Source organism: Myxocyprinus asiaticus, chromosome 1 (assembly GCF_019703515.2).
Source record: "Myxocyprinus asiaticus isolate MX2 ecotype Aquarium Trade chromosome 1, UBuf_Myxa_2, whole genome shotgun sequence".
Classification (NCBI taxonomy): Eukaryota; Metazoa; Chordata; class Actinopteri; order Cypriniformes; family Catostomidae; genus Myxocyprinus; species Myxocyprinus asiaticus.
The window spans coordinates 45,335,731-45,355,037 of NC_059344.1; the positions used below are offsets into that span (position 1 = coordinate 45,335,731).

The window sequence follows — 19,307 nt, forward strand, 5'->3', positions numbered from 1 at the left end:
TACACACTCACCAGAATAAACAAGTAAAACTCCTGCGGCGAGTAGAAAGGCTTACAGTTAATAAAGAGCACTTCCAAATTAGGACAGCACATCCTCTTTAACGTTGTAACATCTGTACACCAACTTTCATTGATGTAAAAGTATGTTCCACCGCCTCTCGTGTTCCCAGTTAACTCAGCGATGCGATCCGCTCTGAACAGCTGGAAGCCCAGCAGATGTAACGCGCTGTCTGGAATGGCTTCACTCAGCCAGGTTTCTGTGAAGCACAAGGCAGCAGAGGTTGAAAAGTCCTTGTTTGTGCAGGTGAGGAGATGAAGTTCGTCCATTTTGTTAGGAAGAGAGCGGAGATTCGCAAGATGAATGCTCGGCAGCGTTGTTCGAAAGCCATGCCGACAGAGTTTGACTAGCTCACCGGCTCGTCTTCCTCGCCTGTGTCTCTTGAACAACAAAGCCGCGCCTCCAAATTAAATGTCTAGCAAAACATCTAAATATTCAAAAACCGGGAAAAGACTGTCTGGTATAAGCTGTCGAATGTTCAGCAGTTCGTCTCTGGTAAAACTGACTGGAAAAAGATTACTAAACACAGGACAAACAAACAAAAACAACAAAACAATAGGAGCGCTCCACACCGAGGCGGCCATCTGCGGCGCCATCATGATGTGATGACATATTTTACTTTAAGCCCCAGAAAAATATTAATATAACTTCGAATTCAAACATTGAAAATATGCTCGAGGTGTATTCAAGTAAATGTTTAGTGTGAATTGCATTTTTTATGTATTTTTAGTTTAATAGATCTAAAAAAAAAAATTAAAAAAAATTGAGCATCACGTCATTGACCCTTAAACATGGCCATACACCTGTTACTCTCTGTTACTGTATTTTATGATTCATTTTGTGAATAAAATCCATGTTATGATCATGAAAGAAACAAACACACGCATTTGTTTCTACTCCAATAACCGAACTGTAAGGGAAGTTTGGGCTGTTTATATGAAGGATGCTTAAACAGTAGTGCAAAAAGTTGTTCTACACACAAAAGCATTTTAAGGGCGTAACCCTGAAAATTGTTTGATTTAAAAACATGTTCATGTTGTAACTGTACATTTTTCATAGCAATATCTTACATTCTGTTCTCTTCTTTTTAAATAAAGACAAGATTTCCTCTAACTGTTCTCTTTGCCATTTTTACAAGTCCACAAAACTTTTGAAAACTTACATTACTTTCAGGGGCGTAAGTTTCTTGTGAACACTGAGGACAAGTCAACCCATCGTCGCTAAACTCCGACATACCTGTTTGCCGGTGTTTTCAGAAAACTGGCGCCTTTTGGTGGATGGAGAGCTTGCGCACTCATGGTTGCCAGATTGCACAACTAAAGCATCACACTGGCAGAATATTTCCAAACTGGTAAGTGTAGGTATGATTGGGGGATTTCACCTCTTGAAATCTGGCAACCCCAAACATGTCGAAATCTAATTCTGGTCGGCTAATCGCCAATATTTAAAGTCTGTTATTTATCAAACCTAGAGAATTAAATATTTTACTTGCATAATTAGTTATATTTAATACATGACACAAGTGATCTAAAGTGGATTGTAAAGGGGGATGGTGGTTTTACAAAGGGGATGGCATTTGGTATTTCTTGCATCAAGGGGAGCCCTGGGTATAAAAGATACTGCTGAACAAGGCCGGACATGTGCTTTTGACACTTCGTGTACATTTCCTGTTTAAAGGAGAAGTAAAGCTTAACATCTATCTCATAGGCAGTCTCAATCAGTAAACACAAGAACAATTCATTAGCGCATTAGATGAGAGCCCTATCACATGCGGTACGAAACCTAAATTACTCAAAAGTTCCACAAAAAAAACATGGTAGGCTCAGAATTTAGTCCATCCCTGTGGTATCCTATCCACATTTGACCTTAAAAAAAAATAATACGCCTGAGATGGGCCAGTATGGGGCCAGTATGGGGCCACGAGGGTGACTTGTTCCTTGTCCTCCCTGACCTTGCACAGGGTCTGTGCAAGAAGGCTCACTGGGGGAATGCGTATTTGCACAGCCCCCGGGGCCAGCTGTGTGCCAGTGTGTTTGTCCCGAAGGGGGCTCCCGTCAGGGAATACCAGAGCGGGCAGTGGGAGAATTCTCGGGAAGCGAACAGGTCTACCTGTGCTTTGCTGGATCATCTCCAAATCAGCTGGACCACCTAGGGGTGGAGTCTCCACTCTCCGCTGAGCATTGCCTGCCGCGACAGCGCGTCCGCTGTGGTGTTGAGGCTGCCTGGGATATGAGTGGCCCGCAGCGACCTCAGCCGCTGCTGACTCCAGAGGAGGAGATGGCGGGCGAGTTGCGACATGTGACGAGAGCGTACGCCGCCTTGGCGATTTATATATGCTACTGTCACTGTGTTGTCGGACTGGACCAACACATGCTTGCCCTGGATCAATGGCAATAGCCTCCGCAGGGCGAGTAGTACAGCCAGCAACTATAGGCAGTTGATGTGCCAACCCAGTCACGGTCCTGACCAGGAACCGGTGACTGCGTGCCCGTTGCACACGGCGCCCCAGCCCAGTTTGGAGGCATCTGTGGTGACCACAAGCTGACCAAGACACTTGCTGTAGGGGAACTCCTGCCCATAGAAATGCAAGGTCTGTCCAAGGGCTGAATAAGTGGCAGCAGAGCGGCGTGATAGCTATGCGATGTGTGCCACGGTGCAATGCCCATCTCGGGACTCGAGTTTGAAGCCAGTGCTGCAGCGGTCTCGTATGCATCAACCCGAGCGGTGTGACTGCCACTGAGGAAGCCATATGCCCCAGAAGCCTCTGAAAGTGTTTCAGTGGAACCGCTGTCCTCCGCCTGAATGACTTCGGGCAGTTCAGCACCGACTGCGTGCACTCGCTTGTGAGGCACGCTATCATTGAGACTGAGTCTAACTCCATGCCGAGAAAAGAGATGCTCTAAACCGGGGAGAGCTTGCTCTTTCCCAGTTGACCCGAAGCCCTAGACGGCTGAGGTGCCTGAGCACCAAATCCCTGTGTGCGCACAGCAACTCTCGAGAGTGTGCTAGAATCAGCCAGTCGTCAAGGTAGTTGAGTATGTGGATGCCCACTTCCCTTAACAGGGCAAGAGCTGCCTCTGCAACTTTCGTGAAGACGTGAGGGGACAGGGACAGGCCAAAGGGGAGGACCTTGTACTGATATGTCTGGCCATCGAAAGCAAACCATAGAAAGGGTCTGTGTCGAGGTAGAACCGAGACGTGAAAGTACGCGTCCTTCAGGTCTACCGTCGCGAACCAATCTTGATGCCAGATGCATGCCAGAATGTGTTTCTGCATTAGAATCTTGAACGGAAGTTTGTGTAAGGCCCCGTTCAGAACTCACAGGTCCAAGATTGGCCGCAACCCATCGCCTTTCTTTGGTACGATGAAGTAAGTGCTGTAGAACCCTTTCCCCATCTTGGCTGGAGGGAAAGGCTCTATCGTGCCCTTGCATAGAAGGGTCGCAATCTCCGCACGCAGGGTGGCGGCGTTCTCGCCCTGCACTGAAGTGCAGCGGACGCTGCTGAACTGGGGCGGGCGCCTGGCGAACTGAATCGCGTAGCCGAGTCGGACTCCAGCCACCGCGACGGGTTGGAAAGTGTTAGCCACGTGTCCAAGCTCCAGGCACTAAGGGGACGATCGCATCTGACGTACCTGTGGGTGGGGCCTCGCTGCAGGGGGGGAGCAGGCAACGCCACGTCGAGGAGCTCCGACCCAAGGCGGCTGTGCTGAGGGGGACCTCAAAGCACTTACCTTGCTCTGCGTACCCGGCATAGGGCAGGTTAGTGACTGAGGAGGAGGGCCTCTTGGGCCGTCCTTGAGACTCGTCACAACCGGCTGGCCGTAGGTGTGGCGCGGCCGAGCGCGTGCGCGAAGGCAGGGGGGCTGCGTTCGCGGGGCCCTGGCTGCGAATGCTCGGTGTCTGGCAGCCGTGACAACACCGGACGTGAACACCGAATATGTGACCCAAGGAGTGTGGAAACCGCTCTTTTGGTACCGCAGCCCGTTCGGAGTGCGGCGAACAAAAAAGAAAAGGAAACAAAGGATTTACCTCCCGGCCCTCCAGCGGGGGATGGAGTGGTCTGGATACCAGCTCCGTAGCGGATGTCTCGCTCCCCGGGACGTCCGTCTCAGGGGCGCTTAGGAGCCTTCTGTGTCCTCGTGCCGGCCCGAGAGATGGGGGGCGTCAGCTTCCTGCGGGGGGCTCTATGCTGGGGCCGAGTGCTAGGCTCGGGCTGAGGCGGAGCCACCTGGGCTTTCGTTGCCGCAGGGGGACCCCCTCGGCGAGCAGACGGGGTGCGGGATCTTGAGCTGCGCCGGGGCAAGATGTTGCTGGATGGCCTCCGTCTGCTTCCTCACCGCCAAGAACTGCTGGGCAAAGTCCTCAACGGTGTCGCCGAAAAGTCCAATCTGGGAGATGGGCGCGTTGAGAAAGCGTGCTTTGTCTGCATCCCTCATGTCGACCAGATTCAGCCACGGGTGGTGCTCCTGGACCACCAAGGTGGACATTGCCAGCCCGAGTGCTTGTGCCGTGACCTTCGTCACCCGGAGGGCGAGGTCGTCGCCGAACGCAGCTCCTGCAGCACATCAGGATCAGGACTACCCACGTGCAGTTCTTTTAGTGCCTTGGCCTGGTGTACCTGCAGGAGGGCCATGGCATGCAGGGTGGAGGCGGCCTGTCCAGCGGCACTGTAGTCTTTGGCCGCCAGAGACGACGTAGTCCTACAGGCTCTGGAGGGGAGCGCCGGACGATCCCGCCAGGTGGCGACATTTGCGGGCACAGGTGCATCGCAAACGCCTGATCCACCTGAGGGACCTCCGAGTACCCGTGCACCGCCCTGCCATCTCCGATGCAGCAATCGAAGACTCATCCTGCTTGCGGGCCCCGAAAGAGACGTCAAGCTGGCCATGAGGCGGGCTGGTCTCATTTCGGAACCGGATGGGAGCAAACGAGCATGCTGAGAAACGGGAGGTCCGCGGAGAATTACCTGGTGAGACCGCACCCACTGAACTCCCCAAATCGTCTCCAGCGCCAGCCAGGTCGGCCTCACACCCGTGGGTAGAAGGCACAGCGCGGGGGGGCGGCTAGAGTGGCTTTCCCTCGAAGAAGGAAAGCCGCGACAGCAACGTTGCCATCTTCATATCCTCGCAATGAGAACATGAACCATCCACAAATGCTGCCTCGGTGTGATCGCTGCCCAGACACGTGAGGCAGCGCCCGTGGCCGTCGGAGGCGTAGAGATAACGACCGCATCCAGGAATCACACAAAGACGGAAAGGCATCTTTAAAAAGACGTGTCTTTAAAAAGATGTTCAACGTCAATGTGTGTGCTCTAATAGAGAAAATATACTCTTTAGCAGGAATATACACTCTTTTAGCGCTGTCGAAGCGCCCAGGGGGAAATCTGAACTCGTCGTGCAGAAGGAGAGAAAGCCGCTGGAAATGCGCCATATATCCAACAGCATACGCTTCTTAAGAGGTGAATGGAACAGCAGTAGTATTCAGCTCGCTCATACTACAACCGCTCAGCTCCGAAGAAAAAATCTGAATAAATCCTGCATTCCAGCTCCCTTTTATACCCGTATGTCCGGGGGAGTGGCATGCAAATTCCACTCGCCAATTCTCATTGGCCTTTTCTCAAAGATCTGAGGTGATCGGGGCTCTCAAGAGTGACCCCTAGTGTCACTACATCGACACAACATCGAGTGAGTGACAGAAGGGGAACCCAAACTTTTACTCTTTTGCTTGTTCAACAGCTTCCCTTTTTATTTCTTATCTCTTTTATCTCTATGAACAGTCTTATTTTAATTATAATTTACATTCATATGCATTTTTATAGGCATGTTAACAACGCATAACCCAATTTAAGATTCTCAGATTCAATTTCCTTTACAGAGTTGAAAAATTAAATGTATTTTCATACCTTATTATCTTTTCTTCACCGTCAGTATATCTCTGTGTGTACACGCAACCACACCCACACACAATTTTGATTTAATTGATTGCCTTATTATATGCCTAATATCATCTTATTTAAGATTGTCTCCATGCATTCATTTCCCTTTTCATTCTGAAAGAGGAAAGTTAGTTTCAATAATGACATCATTAGACACAGAAATACATGAAAAACACAGAACCTTCTTGAGGCTCTGAGACTCGAGCCATCAACAAAACATCCGATCTGGATTGTTGAGAGGCTTATCAGGTAAACTTGTCCTCTTGTCTAATTGTCACCATCATCCACTATTGAGAGGATGTATGATCAGTTTAGCATGGTGCACTACCTCAAAAATGACCCTTGACATGGTCAGAAAAAACTCTTATTAAAGACAATTCAAATTCATTCTATTATTCTTAAATTTAATCTCAAGTAGAATTCAATTTAAGGCCACGCCTGTCATGGAGTTGTTATTTCTGAATATTCAAATTTCACAGTTTACATTTTTTTCAGTTTCAAATGCGCAATCCTCAATTTCCAAAGAGAAAGTTGAGTCTGGTTCCTACCTTGGGTCCTAATTCCTTTTGTCCTCTCTGGATTTTCTCCTCAGCCGTCATGGGTTCATGCTGGCTCTCGAGCTTGTGACAAAAATAACTTCTCCAACACAACTTCAAATCTTCTCAGCTGAAGTAAACTCTGTGGTGGCTGAAAAGAGAAAAACCTCGAACTCCTGCCTCTGGCTTGCCAAATGTTATGGAAATTCTAAACTGACCCTAATAGGCCTAAGTCCCTAAATCACTTGCCTACCTTTGCTGGTCTCCTAGTTTCCCAGATCGCTGGCACTTCCTTAGCACATTACAACTCGGCATCCACCTGAGAGGTTGGCAGCGTCCTGCCCCCAGACAATATTCACTCCATTTTTAACATTAAGATATTAACCTAACAAGCTACAATCTACTCAGCAGGCACGCACAATTATAAATAAAGAATATCACGTCTAAACCACACGTCTTAATCCAGTCATCAGCCCTCTTCAACTAGTCGAGTTCTCCTAGGTCAAGAGTTTAAGGGATGTGCATGAATTGGGGAAATATCACCAAATGAACACCTTAGCAGAACAAAAACATCAGTGCTTTTCATCATAATTTTTAGTTGAACTAAAAGAAGTCTAGTATTTATAAGTAAGCCTTTAGACTCTACACTTGGTTCAGTAGCTTGGTCCGAACCAGAGTTCGAACCACGATACGATCGGGTCATCAACGAGAATCACATGAGTACTAGTGGCAGCAATTTATCACGTTTGCTTGGTAACGACTCGGGAGATCATGCCAGTTTCACTGTGTTATTGTCCCTGCAAAATTTGAAAGACCTTGCTCTTCTCCTAACTTCTTTATATATATATATATATATATATATATATATATATATATATATATATATATATATATTTTAAAGAAAACTATATAAAGAGGTAAGGTTGATTTTTGCCAATTGGCCACATGATATTATGACACAATTAAGACAAAACCAAACACCGCTTTTGCTTTTAAATTTAGTGACATTTAAACTTAAGTTAAATCAAAGACTGCTTTTGCTTTTAAATTTAGTGACAATTAAACTAAAGTGTAACCAAACACTGCTTTTGCTTTTAAATTAAACTATAGTGTAATGTGGCTACAGAGGACTATTTAACATGAACTTTGTGAGAACTCATGAAGACAACATTATTCTGTATAATTTTTTAATATGACTCTCAGTATTCACCGGGTAATAAAAAAACTGGTGGTAGTATGAAAAAATAAGCTCTTTTTGTGTAAATATTTAAAAAAAAGTATTTAAAAAAAAAAAAAAAATCTGAATCCAAATGGCATTTTGGTTAAAAATGTAAGACGTAGAAAGTTTAAAAAGCTATACATTTTGAGCATGCTTTTAATTAATTGAGCATGTTACTCCCACACAGTATTTAATGAAAAGCCCACAAAGTAAAATTGGAGCAAAACTGAAAATATAAAGAATAAATAGAGTTAAACATTAAAGCATGTCTGTGCATGCTTGCCATCGAGAAGGTTTCAGTAAAGGAATGTACAAAAGCTGCCCTTGCCATTGTGCTTTAATTGATTTCCATGAATGGAAATGAACATTTCCTGGGAGAGTACATTCTCATCAGCCTGCATGGACCCTAGTGCCTTCATTCGGCTTTTCTGAAGACTGCGTTTCTTGACTTATGTGGCAACCAACTCTTGCTTGTTGGCATCATTACTTTCAGTAAAGTCTGGTGGGCCGGAGCAGCTATTTTTGATGGCTGGGCACTCTTCCTCCACCACAATGTTGGGTAATTCATCTTCATCACTGTCACTGTCATCAATATTTGCCTCCGTTTTTACCCCAGTGTTATCAGAATCCTCCTCTTTCTCCTCCCTCTCTGGGTCATCTGACAAAACAGATCAGACACATTTTGAATCTAAAACTCAGCCTTGAAGGAATAGTTTGCCCCAAAACTATAATTTACTCACATTCATGTTGTTCCAAACCTGTATGACTTTCTTATCTTCCGTGGAACACAAAAGGTGAAATTCTCAGGACTGTGCAGTCACTTTTTCCATGCAATTACTATTAATAGGGACTGAAGCTTTCAAGCTTAAAAAGGTTTAAAAGAAAAATTATAATAAATTATCATAAAAGTGGTCCATGTGACTTGTGCAATATTTCACATTTTCTGAAGCCATATGATAGCTTTGTGTGAGAAACATGCTGAAATTTAAGTCGTTATTCACTGATATGCTTTCCCTCCTGTGAGCTGATAACAACTGCAACCACTGCATTGAGTCAATAAGTTGAATTCAAAAACTGAATCAGTCTGATTCATCATTCAGATGGGTTTTCTGAACTGGATTGAGTGATTAATTGAGATTTGACTCTAAAGAATGATTCAGACATTGTTACTTCTCTCATAAACTCACACAAATCCGACAAAGAGAGCTAGGGCGAATGTCAAGACTTTCAGCATCCTTTTCATAATTTTTGGAGCTCAAAAGCTACAGTCCCCATCCATTGTAACTGCATGGAACAGAGCGAACAGCAGAGTTTTCAGAATTTTTCCTTTTGCATTCCACAGAAGAAAGTTATATGGGTTTGGAACAACAGGTGGGCGAATTACTCCTTTTCGGGTGAACTACTCCTTTATATGATAAACAATAAATCATAAATAGAGGAACTCTAATAGGAACAACATTAACTCAAAATAGCTATCAGCCCCAGTTGTGGATCTCTATTGCTGTTTGGTAAGCAGACAATGCAGACTGATGCCTCCACACAACAGTTTCATTCAACCCTCCAGTGGTGAGGAATCTGAATGGATATTGTCAGCCAGCAAATGATAGGGTACAATAAAAGGATAGTGTTTGAAACACATCTACGGCTCTCCCCTAAATTGAGGGCTTCTGCACTAAAACCCTGCTGTTCTTGACAAACAAAGTCATTAATGATGCAAAGAACAACTTCACTGTAATTCTAGACTGAAAGACTTTCGTAATTTCCTATATTCCTATATATACAGTATATCCTATATACAGTGCATCCGGAATGTATTCACAGCGCTTCACTTTTTCCACATTTTGTTACGTTACAGCATTATTCCAAAATGGATTAAATTCATTATTTTCCTCAAAATTCTACAAACAACACCCCATAATGACAACGTGAAAGAAGTTTGTTTGAAATCTTTGCAAATTTATTAAAAATAAAAAACGAAAAAAATAAAATCGCATGTACATAAGTATTCACAGCCTTTGCCATGACACTCAAAATTGAGCTCAGTTACATCCTGTTTCCACTGATCATCCTTGAGTTGTTTCTACAACTTGATTGGAGTCCACCTGTGGTACATTCAGTTGACTGGACATGATTTGGAAAGGCACACACCTGTCTATATAAGGTCCCACAGTTAACAGTGCATGTCAGAGCACAAACCAAGCCATGAAGTCCAAGGAATTGTCTGTAGACCTCCGAGACAGGATTGTATCGAGGCACAGATCTGGGGAAGGGTACAGAAAAATGTCTGCAGCATTGAAGGTCCCAATGAGCACAGTGCCCGCCATCATCCGTAAATGGAAAAAGTTTGGAACCACCAGGACTCTTCCTAGAACTGGCCACCTGGCCAAACTGAGCGATCGGGGGAGAAGGGCCTTAGTCAGGGAGGTGACCAAGAACTCGATGGTCACTCTGACAGAGCTCCAGCATTTCTCTGTGGAGAAAGGAGAACCTTCCAGAAGAACAACCATCTCTGCAGCACTCCACCAATCAGGCCTGTATGGTAGAGTGGCCAGACAGAAGCCACTCCTCAGTAAAAGGCACATGACAGCCTGCCTGGAGTTTGCCAAAAGGCACCTGAAGGACTCTCAGACCATGAGAAACAAAGATTGAACTCTTTGGCCTGAATGGCAAGTGTCATGTCTGGTGGAAACCAGGCACCGCTCATAACCTGGCCAATGCCATCCCTACAGTGAAGCATGGTAGTGGCAGCATCATGCTGTGGGGATGTTTTTCAGCGGCAGCAACTGGGAGACTAGTCAGGATAGAGAGAAAGATGAATGCAGAAATGTACAGAAACATCCTTGATGAAAACTTGCTCCAGAGCGCTCTGGACCTCAGACTGGGGCGAAGGTTCATCTTCCAACAGGACAACGACCCTAAGCACACAGCCAAGATAACAAAGGAGTGGCTCTGGGACAACTCTGTGAATGTCCTTGAGTGGCCCAGCCAGAGCCCAGACTTGAACCCGATTGAACATCTCTGGAGAGATCTGAAAATGGCTGTGCACCGACACTCCCCATCCAACCTGATGGAGCTTGAGAGGTCCTGCAAAGAAGAATGGGAGAAACTGCCCAAAAATAGGTGTGCCAAGCTTGTAGCATCATACTCAAAAAGACTTGAGGCTGTAATTGGTGCCAAAGGTGCTTCAACAAAGTATTGAGCAAAGGCTGTAAATACTTATGTACATGTGATTTTTTTTCGATTCTTCGTTTTAATAAATTTGCAAAGATTTCAAACAAACTTCTTTCATGTTGCCATTATGGGGTATTGTTTGTAGAATTTTGAGGAAAATAATGAATTTAATCCATTTTGGAATATGGCTGTAACATAACAAAATGTGGAAAAAGTGAAGCGCTGTGAATACTTTCCGGATGCACTGTATATATATATATATATATATATATATATATATATATATATATATATATATATATAAAGAGCAACATGTCAGCTGTTATATTTTGAGTATATTGTATCAAGTTTATGTGGAGCGGGACGTGGTTGTGTGTCTGTCACTGGGGAGAGAGGAAGCGGTAAGGGCCATCACCTGGTGATTACTGATATTAAACACCTGTGTCTCGTTTCAGGGACAACGGAGATAGGCTTTAAAAGGCCACCTGAGCGACATACTGGGAGAGAGACCAGAGATGCTATGTGTGTTCTAAATACTATGTTGTGAAGCTGAAAATCCAATACTTTGTTGTGAAGCTGGAAAGCCAGTACTTTGTTGTGAAGCTGAAAAGCCAATACTTTGTTGTGAAGCTGAAGACAACTGCATTAAATATTGACTCACGTGGACTGTGAAACCGGCTCCCGTGTCCTTCCTACTCGAACCCTTCTACACTTAAGGAAGAAGACGGGACGCTATGGATACTTCACCGCTGGACGAAGTCATCCGTGCCCTGGCCAGCATCCAAGAGTCTCACCAGAACACCGCTTCCAGGAGCTCCTCCAAGCCCAGGCCGAGGATTGGCAGGCCTTACGGAGCTGGCTAGCTCCAGGCGGATCCTACGCCGCGACCCCGGAGGCAGCAATGAAGCCGCACCTCCTGCTCACCAAGATGGGTCCCCAGGATGATCCGGAGGCGTTTGTGAGCCTTTTTGAGCAGTCCAGATCTCTCTCTCTCTCCCTCTTACTTCTCCTAATCCTCTTGTCCCTCCCTCTCCTCCCTCTCGCCCTATACCCACTCCCCGGAAACAAGGAGTGGTTCCACCCAAACCGGCGCCCCACCTTCACATAGTGGGCTACACTATGCGCCGGCCCCCTCCCCTACCCCTCTCCGTTGTCCTTCCCAGGTTGATGTCTCCGCCACCACAGGTGCAGCCGGGAAGCCTGGGCTGGTCTGACGGAGTGGTGGGGGGCTGAGACGCGTCCAAGACTGGCGTCCAGCAATGGAGGTGGAGACGTGGATTCGGGTCCCCGACACACCATGGACTGCCCCCGATCAAGCAGGGACGTACAGGATACCGGTAAAAATTAAGGAGCATACATACCAAGCCCTGATGGATTCTGGTTGCAATCAAACCTCGATTCTCCATGGTTTGGTTCATGAAGGGGCTTTGGGTACAAACCACAAGGTGATGGTGAGGTGTATGCATGGGGATATTCACAAATATCTACCATCATTCAATTTCGGGGGGTAAAACATAGAGTGGAGGCCACGGTTAATTCCCACCTCACCCATCCACTGATTCTGGGAAAAAATTGGCCAGGGTTTAAAAGGTTATTAAAAGCGCTGTGTGTGGAATGGTCCTGCAAACCAAAATCTCAGTGTGTGATGTGTGACGCGATGGCTGGGGAAGACGGAGCCTGGGCCGTCCACGTCTGCTCAGCAACAGAGTGATGCAGGGGGGAAATCCTCCGGCATTCCCACCCTTAGGGAGTTCCCAGAGGGGGATTTCCCTCTAGAGCAGTCACATGACCAAACCCTTAGGCACGCCTTTGACCAAGTGAGAGTAATTGATGGCCAGCAGCTCCAGCCTGACGTTGCCCTCACATATCCGTATTTTTCAATTATTAGGGACCGATTGTACTGAGTGATGCAGGACACTCAGACCCACGAAAATGCAACCCAGTTATTAGTCCCGAGGAGCCGTCGGGAAACACTTTTCCAGGCGGCTCACCATAATCCTATGGTGGGTCACTTAGGACAAGAGAGAACACTACACCGGTTAATGGACCTCTTTTATTGGCCGGGCATTCACAGAGATGTGCGCAGGTGGTGTGCGGCATGCCACGAATGTCAGTTGGTGAATCCACCGGCCACCCCAAGAGTGCCATTGTGCCCATTGATCGAGGCCCCCTTCAAAAGAATTGGTATGGACCTCGTTGGGCCATTAGAACGGTCAGCACGCGAATATTGGTTTGTATTAGTCCTGGTGGATTATGCAATGTGATATCCGGAAGCAGTGCCTCTTCGCAACATCTCAGCAAGCACTGTTGCGGAGGCACTCTTCAAAATTACCTCCTGGGTGGGGATTCCGAAAGAAATCCTCACCGACCAAGGCACAACGTTTATGTCACGTATACTACGCAAACTTTATGAATTGCTGGGAATTAAATTGATTCGCACCAGCGTTTACCACCCACAAACTGACGGGCTGGTGGAACGATTTAATTGAACCTTGAAATACATGACTCGCAAGTTCATGCACGAAGACGCTAGAAATTGGGACAAATGGCTGGAACTCCTATTATTTACAGTCAGGGAGGTCCCGCAAGCTTCCACGGGGTTTTCCCCCTTCGAGCTTCTGAATGGATGCCGGCCCCGCAGGGTGCTTGACGTCATATGGGAGGTGTGGGAGGAAGGACCTTCCCAAAGCAAAAATGAAATTCAATATGTCCTTGATCTTTGAGCAAAGCTACACACTCTGGGTCAGTTGTCACAACAAAATTTGCTCCAAGCTCAAGAGGCAGCCCTATTATAGGCAACCTATAATAGGGGTGCCCAGCTGCGGGAATTTGCACCGGGAGACAAAGTACTTGTATTACTCCCCACATCGAGCTCAAAATTACTCGCCAAGTGGCAAGGACCCTTTGAGGTTACATGGCGAGTCGGGGATCTCGATTATAAGGTTAAACGAATGGATAGTGGTGGAGCACGTAACATTTACCACCTCAACCTCCTTAAATTATGGAGAGAGGCGGTCTCCGTGTCCATGGCGACGGTAGTTCCAGAGAGGGCGGAGCTAGGGCCGGAGGTGAAGTTCAAAGTCGATCCATTCACCCCGGTCCATTGCGGAGACCACCTCTCACAGTCCCAGCTCACGGAGGTGGCCAAGTTGCAAAAAGAATTTGCGGACGTGTTCTCTCCTCTTCCCGGTCATACTAACCTCATACAACAACATATCGAGACCCCACCGGGAGTGGTTGTGCATAGTCAGCCATACCGCATACCCAAACATAAGAAAAAAGTGTTTTGAGATGAATTGGAGGCAATGCTTGAGATGGGGGTAACAGAAGAATCGCACAGTGATTGGACCAGCCCGATTGTTCTTGTACCTAAGAGTGATGGGTCAGTCCGGTTCTGTGTAGATTACCGGAAAGTCAACGTGGTGTCTAAATTCGACACATACCCAATGCCCCGAATTGATGAACTTTTCTATCGACTGGGTGCGGCTCAATTTTACTCGACACTGGATTTAACAAACGGATATTGGCAGATCCCCTTAACTCCATTATCCCGAGAGAAAACTGCCTTTTCCACACCGTTTGGATTACACCAATTCGTTACTCTTCCGTTCGGTTCTCCAGCCACGTTCCAGCACCTAATGGATAAGATCCTCCGGCCACACGCCGCTGCCTACTTGGACGATATTATTATATACCATAATGACTAGCAGAGGCATATGCAGCATCTAAGAGCCGTTCTGAGGTCACTGAGATGGGCGGGACTCACGGCAAACCCGAAAAAGTGCGCAACTGGGCGGGTGGAAGTACGGTATCTGGGCTTCCACTTGAGTCATGGGCAGGTATGGCCCCAAATTGATAAGACCGCAACGATAGTGGCCTGCCCACGTCCCAAGTCCAAAAAGGAGGTGAGACAGTTCATGGGGCTGGCTGGCTATTACAGAAGATTTATGCCTAATTTTTCTGATGTCACCAGCCCCTTGACTGATCTCACTAAAAAGGGGGTGCCAGATCCGTTCCAGCGGACCAACAGGCTTTCACGAGAGTGAAATCTGCACTCTGTGGCGGGCCGCTCCTACATGCTTCTAACTTCTCTCTCCCCTTCATTTCTCTAATCCCATCAGAGAGGGGGTTGGGGGCCGTGCTCTTGCAGGAGGTGGAGGTGGTGGAGCGACCCGTGCCGTACATCAGTCGCAAGCTCTCTTTTATGGAGACGAAGTACATCACGATTGAGAAAGAGTGCCTTGCCATCAAGTGGGCGGTCCTAACCCTCTGCTATTATCTGCTGGGGCGGGCCTTCATCCTCTGCTAGGATCATGCCCCGCTTCAGTGGCTCCATCGCATGAAGGATACCAAGGCACGGATCACTCTTTGGTACCTGGCACTTCAGCCCTTCAAATTTAAGGTGGTCCACAGGCCGGAGCCGCAGATGGTTGTGGCTGATTTGGGTGGGGGGTTAGCAGGTCGGACGGGGCCCGGGCCTGAGTCGGGCGGTGGGGGTATGTGGAGAGGGACGTGGTCGTGTGTCTGTCACTGGGGAGAGAGGAAGCGGTAAGGTCCATCACCTGGTGATTACTGATATTAAACACCTGTGTCTCGTTTCAGGGACGACGAAGACGGGCTTTAAAAGGCCACCTGAGTGACACACTGGGAGAGAGACCAGAGACATTATGTGTGTTAAAAAATATTATGTTGTGAAGCTGAAAAGCCAGTACTTTGTTGTGAAGCTGAAAGCGAATACTTTGTTGTGAAGCTGAAAAGACAATACTTGGTCGTGAGGCTGAAGACAACTGTATTAAAAGTTGACTCACGTGAACTGTGAAACCGGCTCCCATGTCCTTCCTAACCGAAACCCTCTACAGTGTATTTTTCTTTATTCACTGCTATGAGACACTTGCAATTTTGTCAGAGGCAAAATAAATAAACACATTTCTAAAAATTGCATATGCTTTACTATTCATACCTACTTAACCTAAATAAAATAAGGGATTGGGGTGGGGGGGTGGACCTTACCTGGCGATTATAGGCAGCATGTTAGTCTCAGTCACCATTTACTTTCATTGAATGGAAAAAAGATGCAATGAATGTGAATGTTTACCAAGGCTAAAATTCTGCCTAACATCCTTTTTTCTTTTTTCTTCTTTTTTTTTTTTTTCTTTTTTCTTTCATGGAAGAAAGAAAGCCGTACAGATTTGAACCAACAAGAGGTTGAGTAAATGACAATATTTTCATTTTTGGGTGAGCTACAGTATGACTTCATAAATCAAATCAACAGGCCAAATAAGAACTACAAGGCAGGCTATAAGAGAAGCACCTTTGCTCAAGCAACTCCTTTACTAATTGCAGTTATCTGAAACCATCTCACCTGCATAATAACAAATGCATTACATTTTAAATGTAATTCAGAGGGAAACAGGCGCTGCATGTTCCAAACAAACTCTGAAAGAAAACCACACACCCATGTAGATTAAAGTCTTTCAAACTGCACTCCTTTTCACCACTTTTCTCATATAAAAGGTGGGAGTTCAATCCAGAGAACGACTACGCAAATGCATTCATTAGACAAAAGCAGGCAGTGAGAGGTGGGAACATAAAGGAAGCAGTGGGAGAAATGGAGTGTACTTTTATTTTAAGCAGAGATGCCTTCTGCTGAGCATAATTCCGAAATTAAGCACCCTCCCTTCACAGCCACCCTTCACTGAACATAAAGTGCATTTCCATTCTTTCCTCTTCTCCAAGATGAATCTGGCTGGAAGAGGAAAAAAAAACCTATTCCTGTTGAAGAGAGATACCGTGGGGAAGGCAGTCATTATGGACAGGCCTTCCAACACCCCCAGGGGGGCATTTTAAACAAAAATTTTATGCAAGTGAATATATTTTCACACATATTACTGCAGGAAAAAGTAGAGCACTTCTCGCACAGGCAGAACGATTCCTGCAGGCTCCTTCATGAGCTATAGAGGCGTGCAGTGTATGCAGGCATGCATGTAACCATTTAGAGTAATGGGAAGTACAGTCGTGACCTATATAATTTTTGGCAAAGATGATGTGTGAGGGGAAAGAACAGCAAGGTTACAGTATATCTCAGACAAGAAACCAAAGACATAAAGCAGACAATAAACTTATTCAGAGATGTAACATGGTGGACTGGACTCCGATGCCAATATTCCAATACCAATATGCTTGAACTGTATTATTTGCAGCAAAACTGTTAACAAGCTGAAGGCCCTTTCAGTGTATTTTCCAAAAAATTACAATAATTATGTCTCTATTTTTGTGACCGCACTAGATGCAGCGCATTCTGTCCAAATCATTCAGCTCTAGAAGTAAAGCATATTTCAAGCGGGTGAGACACGGGTGAGCAGGACATTCCAAGAGCTAACAGTCCCAGAAAGGCTGAGAGAGAATATATACAACACATGCATCGGAGTCGACAACACAGTCACAGAGCAGGGGATGCATTGCATACAGCCTACTTACACTACCTGGGGCTGTATTCATTTATACTGACGTTGCTCGACAGGAAATTTAATATTTAAAAGGACGAAGACGGTACAATAACTGAAGAGAGACCTCAGAATTAAATTGCACTTGGCCATGCCCATTAACATATTGAGCACACAATTTAACAAAGCTTGCACGAAAATATAAAATCTTGACCATACCCACTGACTTTGTGTGCATCACATTTTAAATAGTACTGCGCTTAAGGCATAGCGCTCTTAAAATAGTGCCCTTAATCTTTTTCAAAACATAAAAATTCAAGGAAAAGTTTACTTAGAAAATCTCATCATTAATCTCTCTCCAAACCTGTAAGCTGTTATCTTTTTGTGACCGAAACTGAAGTTGCCATTCGCTAATAATCTTGCCCTTTCATGAGCTATTAGCTCTAGAACGTTATTTGTAAGTTGCTTTGGACAGAAGTGTCTTCTACATTAATAAATGTATTAATGTAAATGTCCATCAAGTCAGTGAGTTGAACTCTAAAACCAGAAAAGATCAACCATTTCTCACACAAAGCTATCATATGGTTTCTAAAGACTTGGAATTTAGCACACAAGTCATATTATCATTGTGTGTGTGTGTGTGTGTGTGTGTGTGTGCGTGTGTGTGTGTGTGTGTGTGTGTGTGCGCGTGTGTTTTAAGCTTGACAGATTTTTCAAAATTCTCCTTCAGTATTCCATGGAAAAAACAGCATACTATAAATTTGTAATGCCATGGGTGTGAATAAATAATGACAGAATTTTCATTGTTGAGTAAACTATTTCTTAGTTGCAGCCACTTGTGTGCACAAAACCCAGATCAGGTGTTACCGTTTCTATTTCTTCTTTTAACCACAAGTCCTCCCCAGACAGGTACTTCCTCACAACTGCCCTTAATTAACTGGCTTCTGTTGTTAATTTGAGCAAATACCCTGCTGCTGTGTGAACTGAGGTGACATGAGCAGACAGAAGAACAGAAGGGCACCTGCGGCATTGGGCTCTCCGGGCAGATCCTCCATGGTAGTGTCACCTGGCTTGACCAAGATAACTCCGTAGCCCTGATTGTTGTGGATCATGTTATTCACCATGGTGATTTTAGGCATGACGTCCAGCTTGTCTGCAAAATCCTGCCAAAGGGGAAGCAGGGAGAGGTAAACACACAGCAATCCTACAGAAATGAACATGTGCACAGACATTCACACACACTCATATCCCTTTTTGGCCTGTGCAACATGAGAAAAATAAAAGACTAAGGCTGGGGAGGCTAGCCCCATTTACACAAACACACAAAGCTTTAGGAAGGTAGATCAAATCCAATTATTCCGCAAGAGGTAATTAGAAAAAAATCCTTTTGGGATGCCTCTGTGTCTGCATTTGAATGTGTGTTTGCTGTGCTGAAAAATCGAATTTAGTCCGAGGTGAGATAACAACCTAATATACAAATATAATCCAACTCAATAAAAAGACTAACGAGTGTGTGATCTCAAATCAGTGTCCAGAGGCAATTGTGATGCATTTCATAATACAATGCAAACAATAAGTGCTACTATCTCACCATATATTCTTGGTAGATGCAAACCAAATTAGGCAGAACATGGACAGGTTGTGTCTCATGCCCTCATCCTCAAATACCATGAATGGAAAGAACACAAGGTTGAAGAAAATACGACACAGGCTACATCATAAAGAATGTTAACCCAAAAATGAAAATTATGTCATCGTTTACTCACCTTCATGTTGTTCCAAACTGTATGACTTTTTTTCTTCCATGGAAGATAAAGAGAGATGTTTGGCAGTATATTAGTCTCAGTCACCTTTCACTTTCATTGCACCTCTTTTCCTTACAATGAAAATGAATAACTGAGGATGTCATTCTGCCTAACATCTCCTTTTGTGTTTCACAGAAGAA

General features: G+C 45.5%; 1 protein-coding gene across 1 annotated transcript in view; it reads right to left on the reverse strand.

Moving 5' to 3' along the window:
* Positions 1-7,709: 7,709 nt before the first annotated feature.
* Positions 7,710-19,307, reverse strand: part of LOC127446122 (SHC SH2 domain-binding protein 1 homolog B-like) — a 41,971-nt gene continuing 30,373 nt past the window's right edge. The window contains 2 exon segments of the mRNA XM_051706795.1: positions 7,710-8,406; positions 18,384-18,525. Of these exon segments, the coding sequence (XP_051562755.1) occupies positions 8,198-8,406; positions 18,384-18,525 (351 nt within the window). The 3' untranslated portion in view covers positions 7,710-8,197.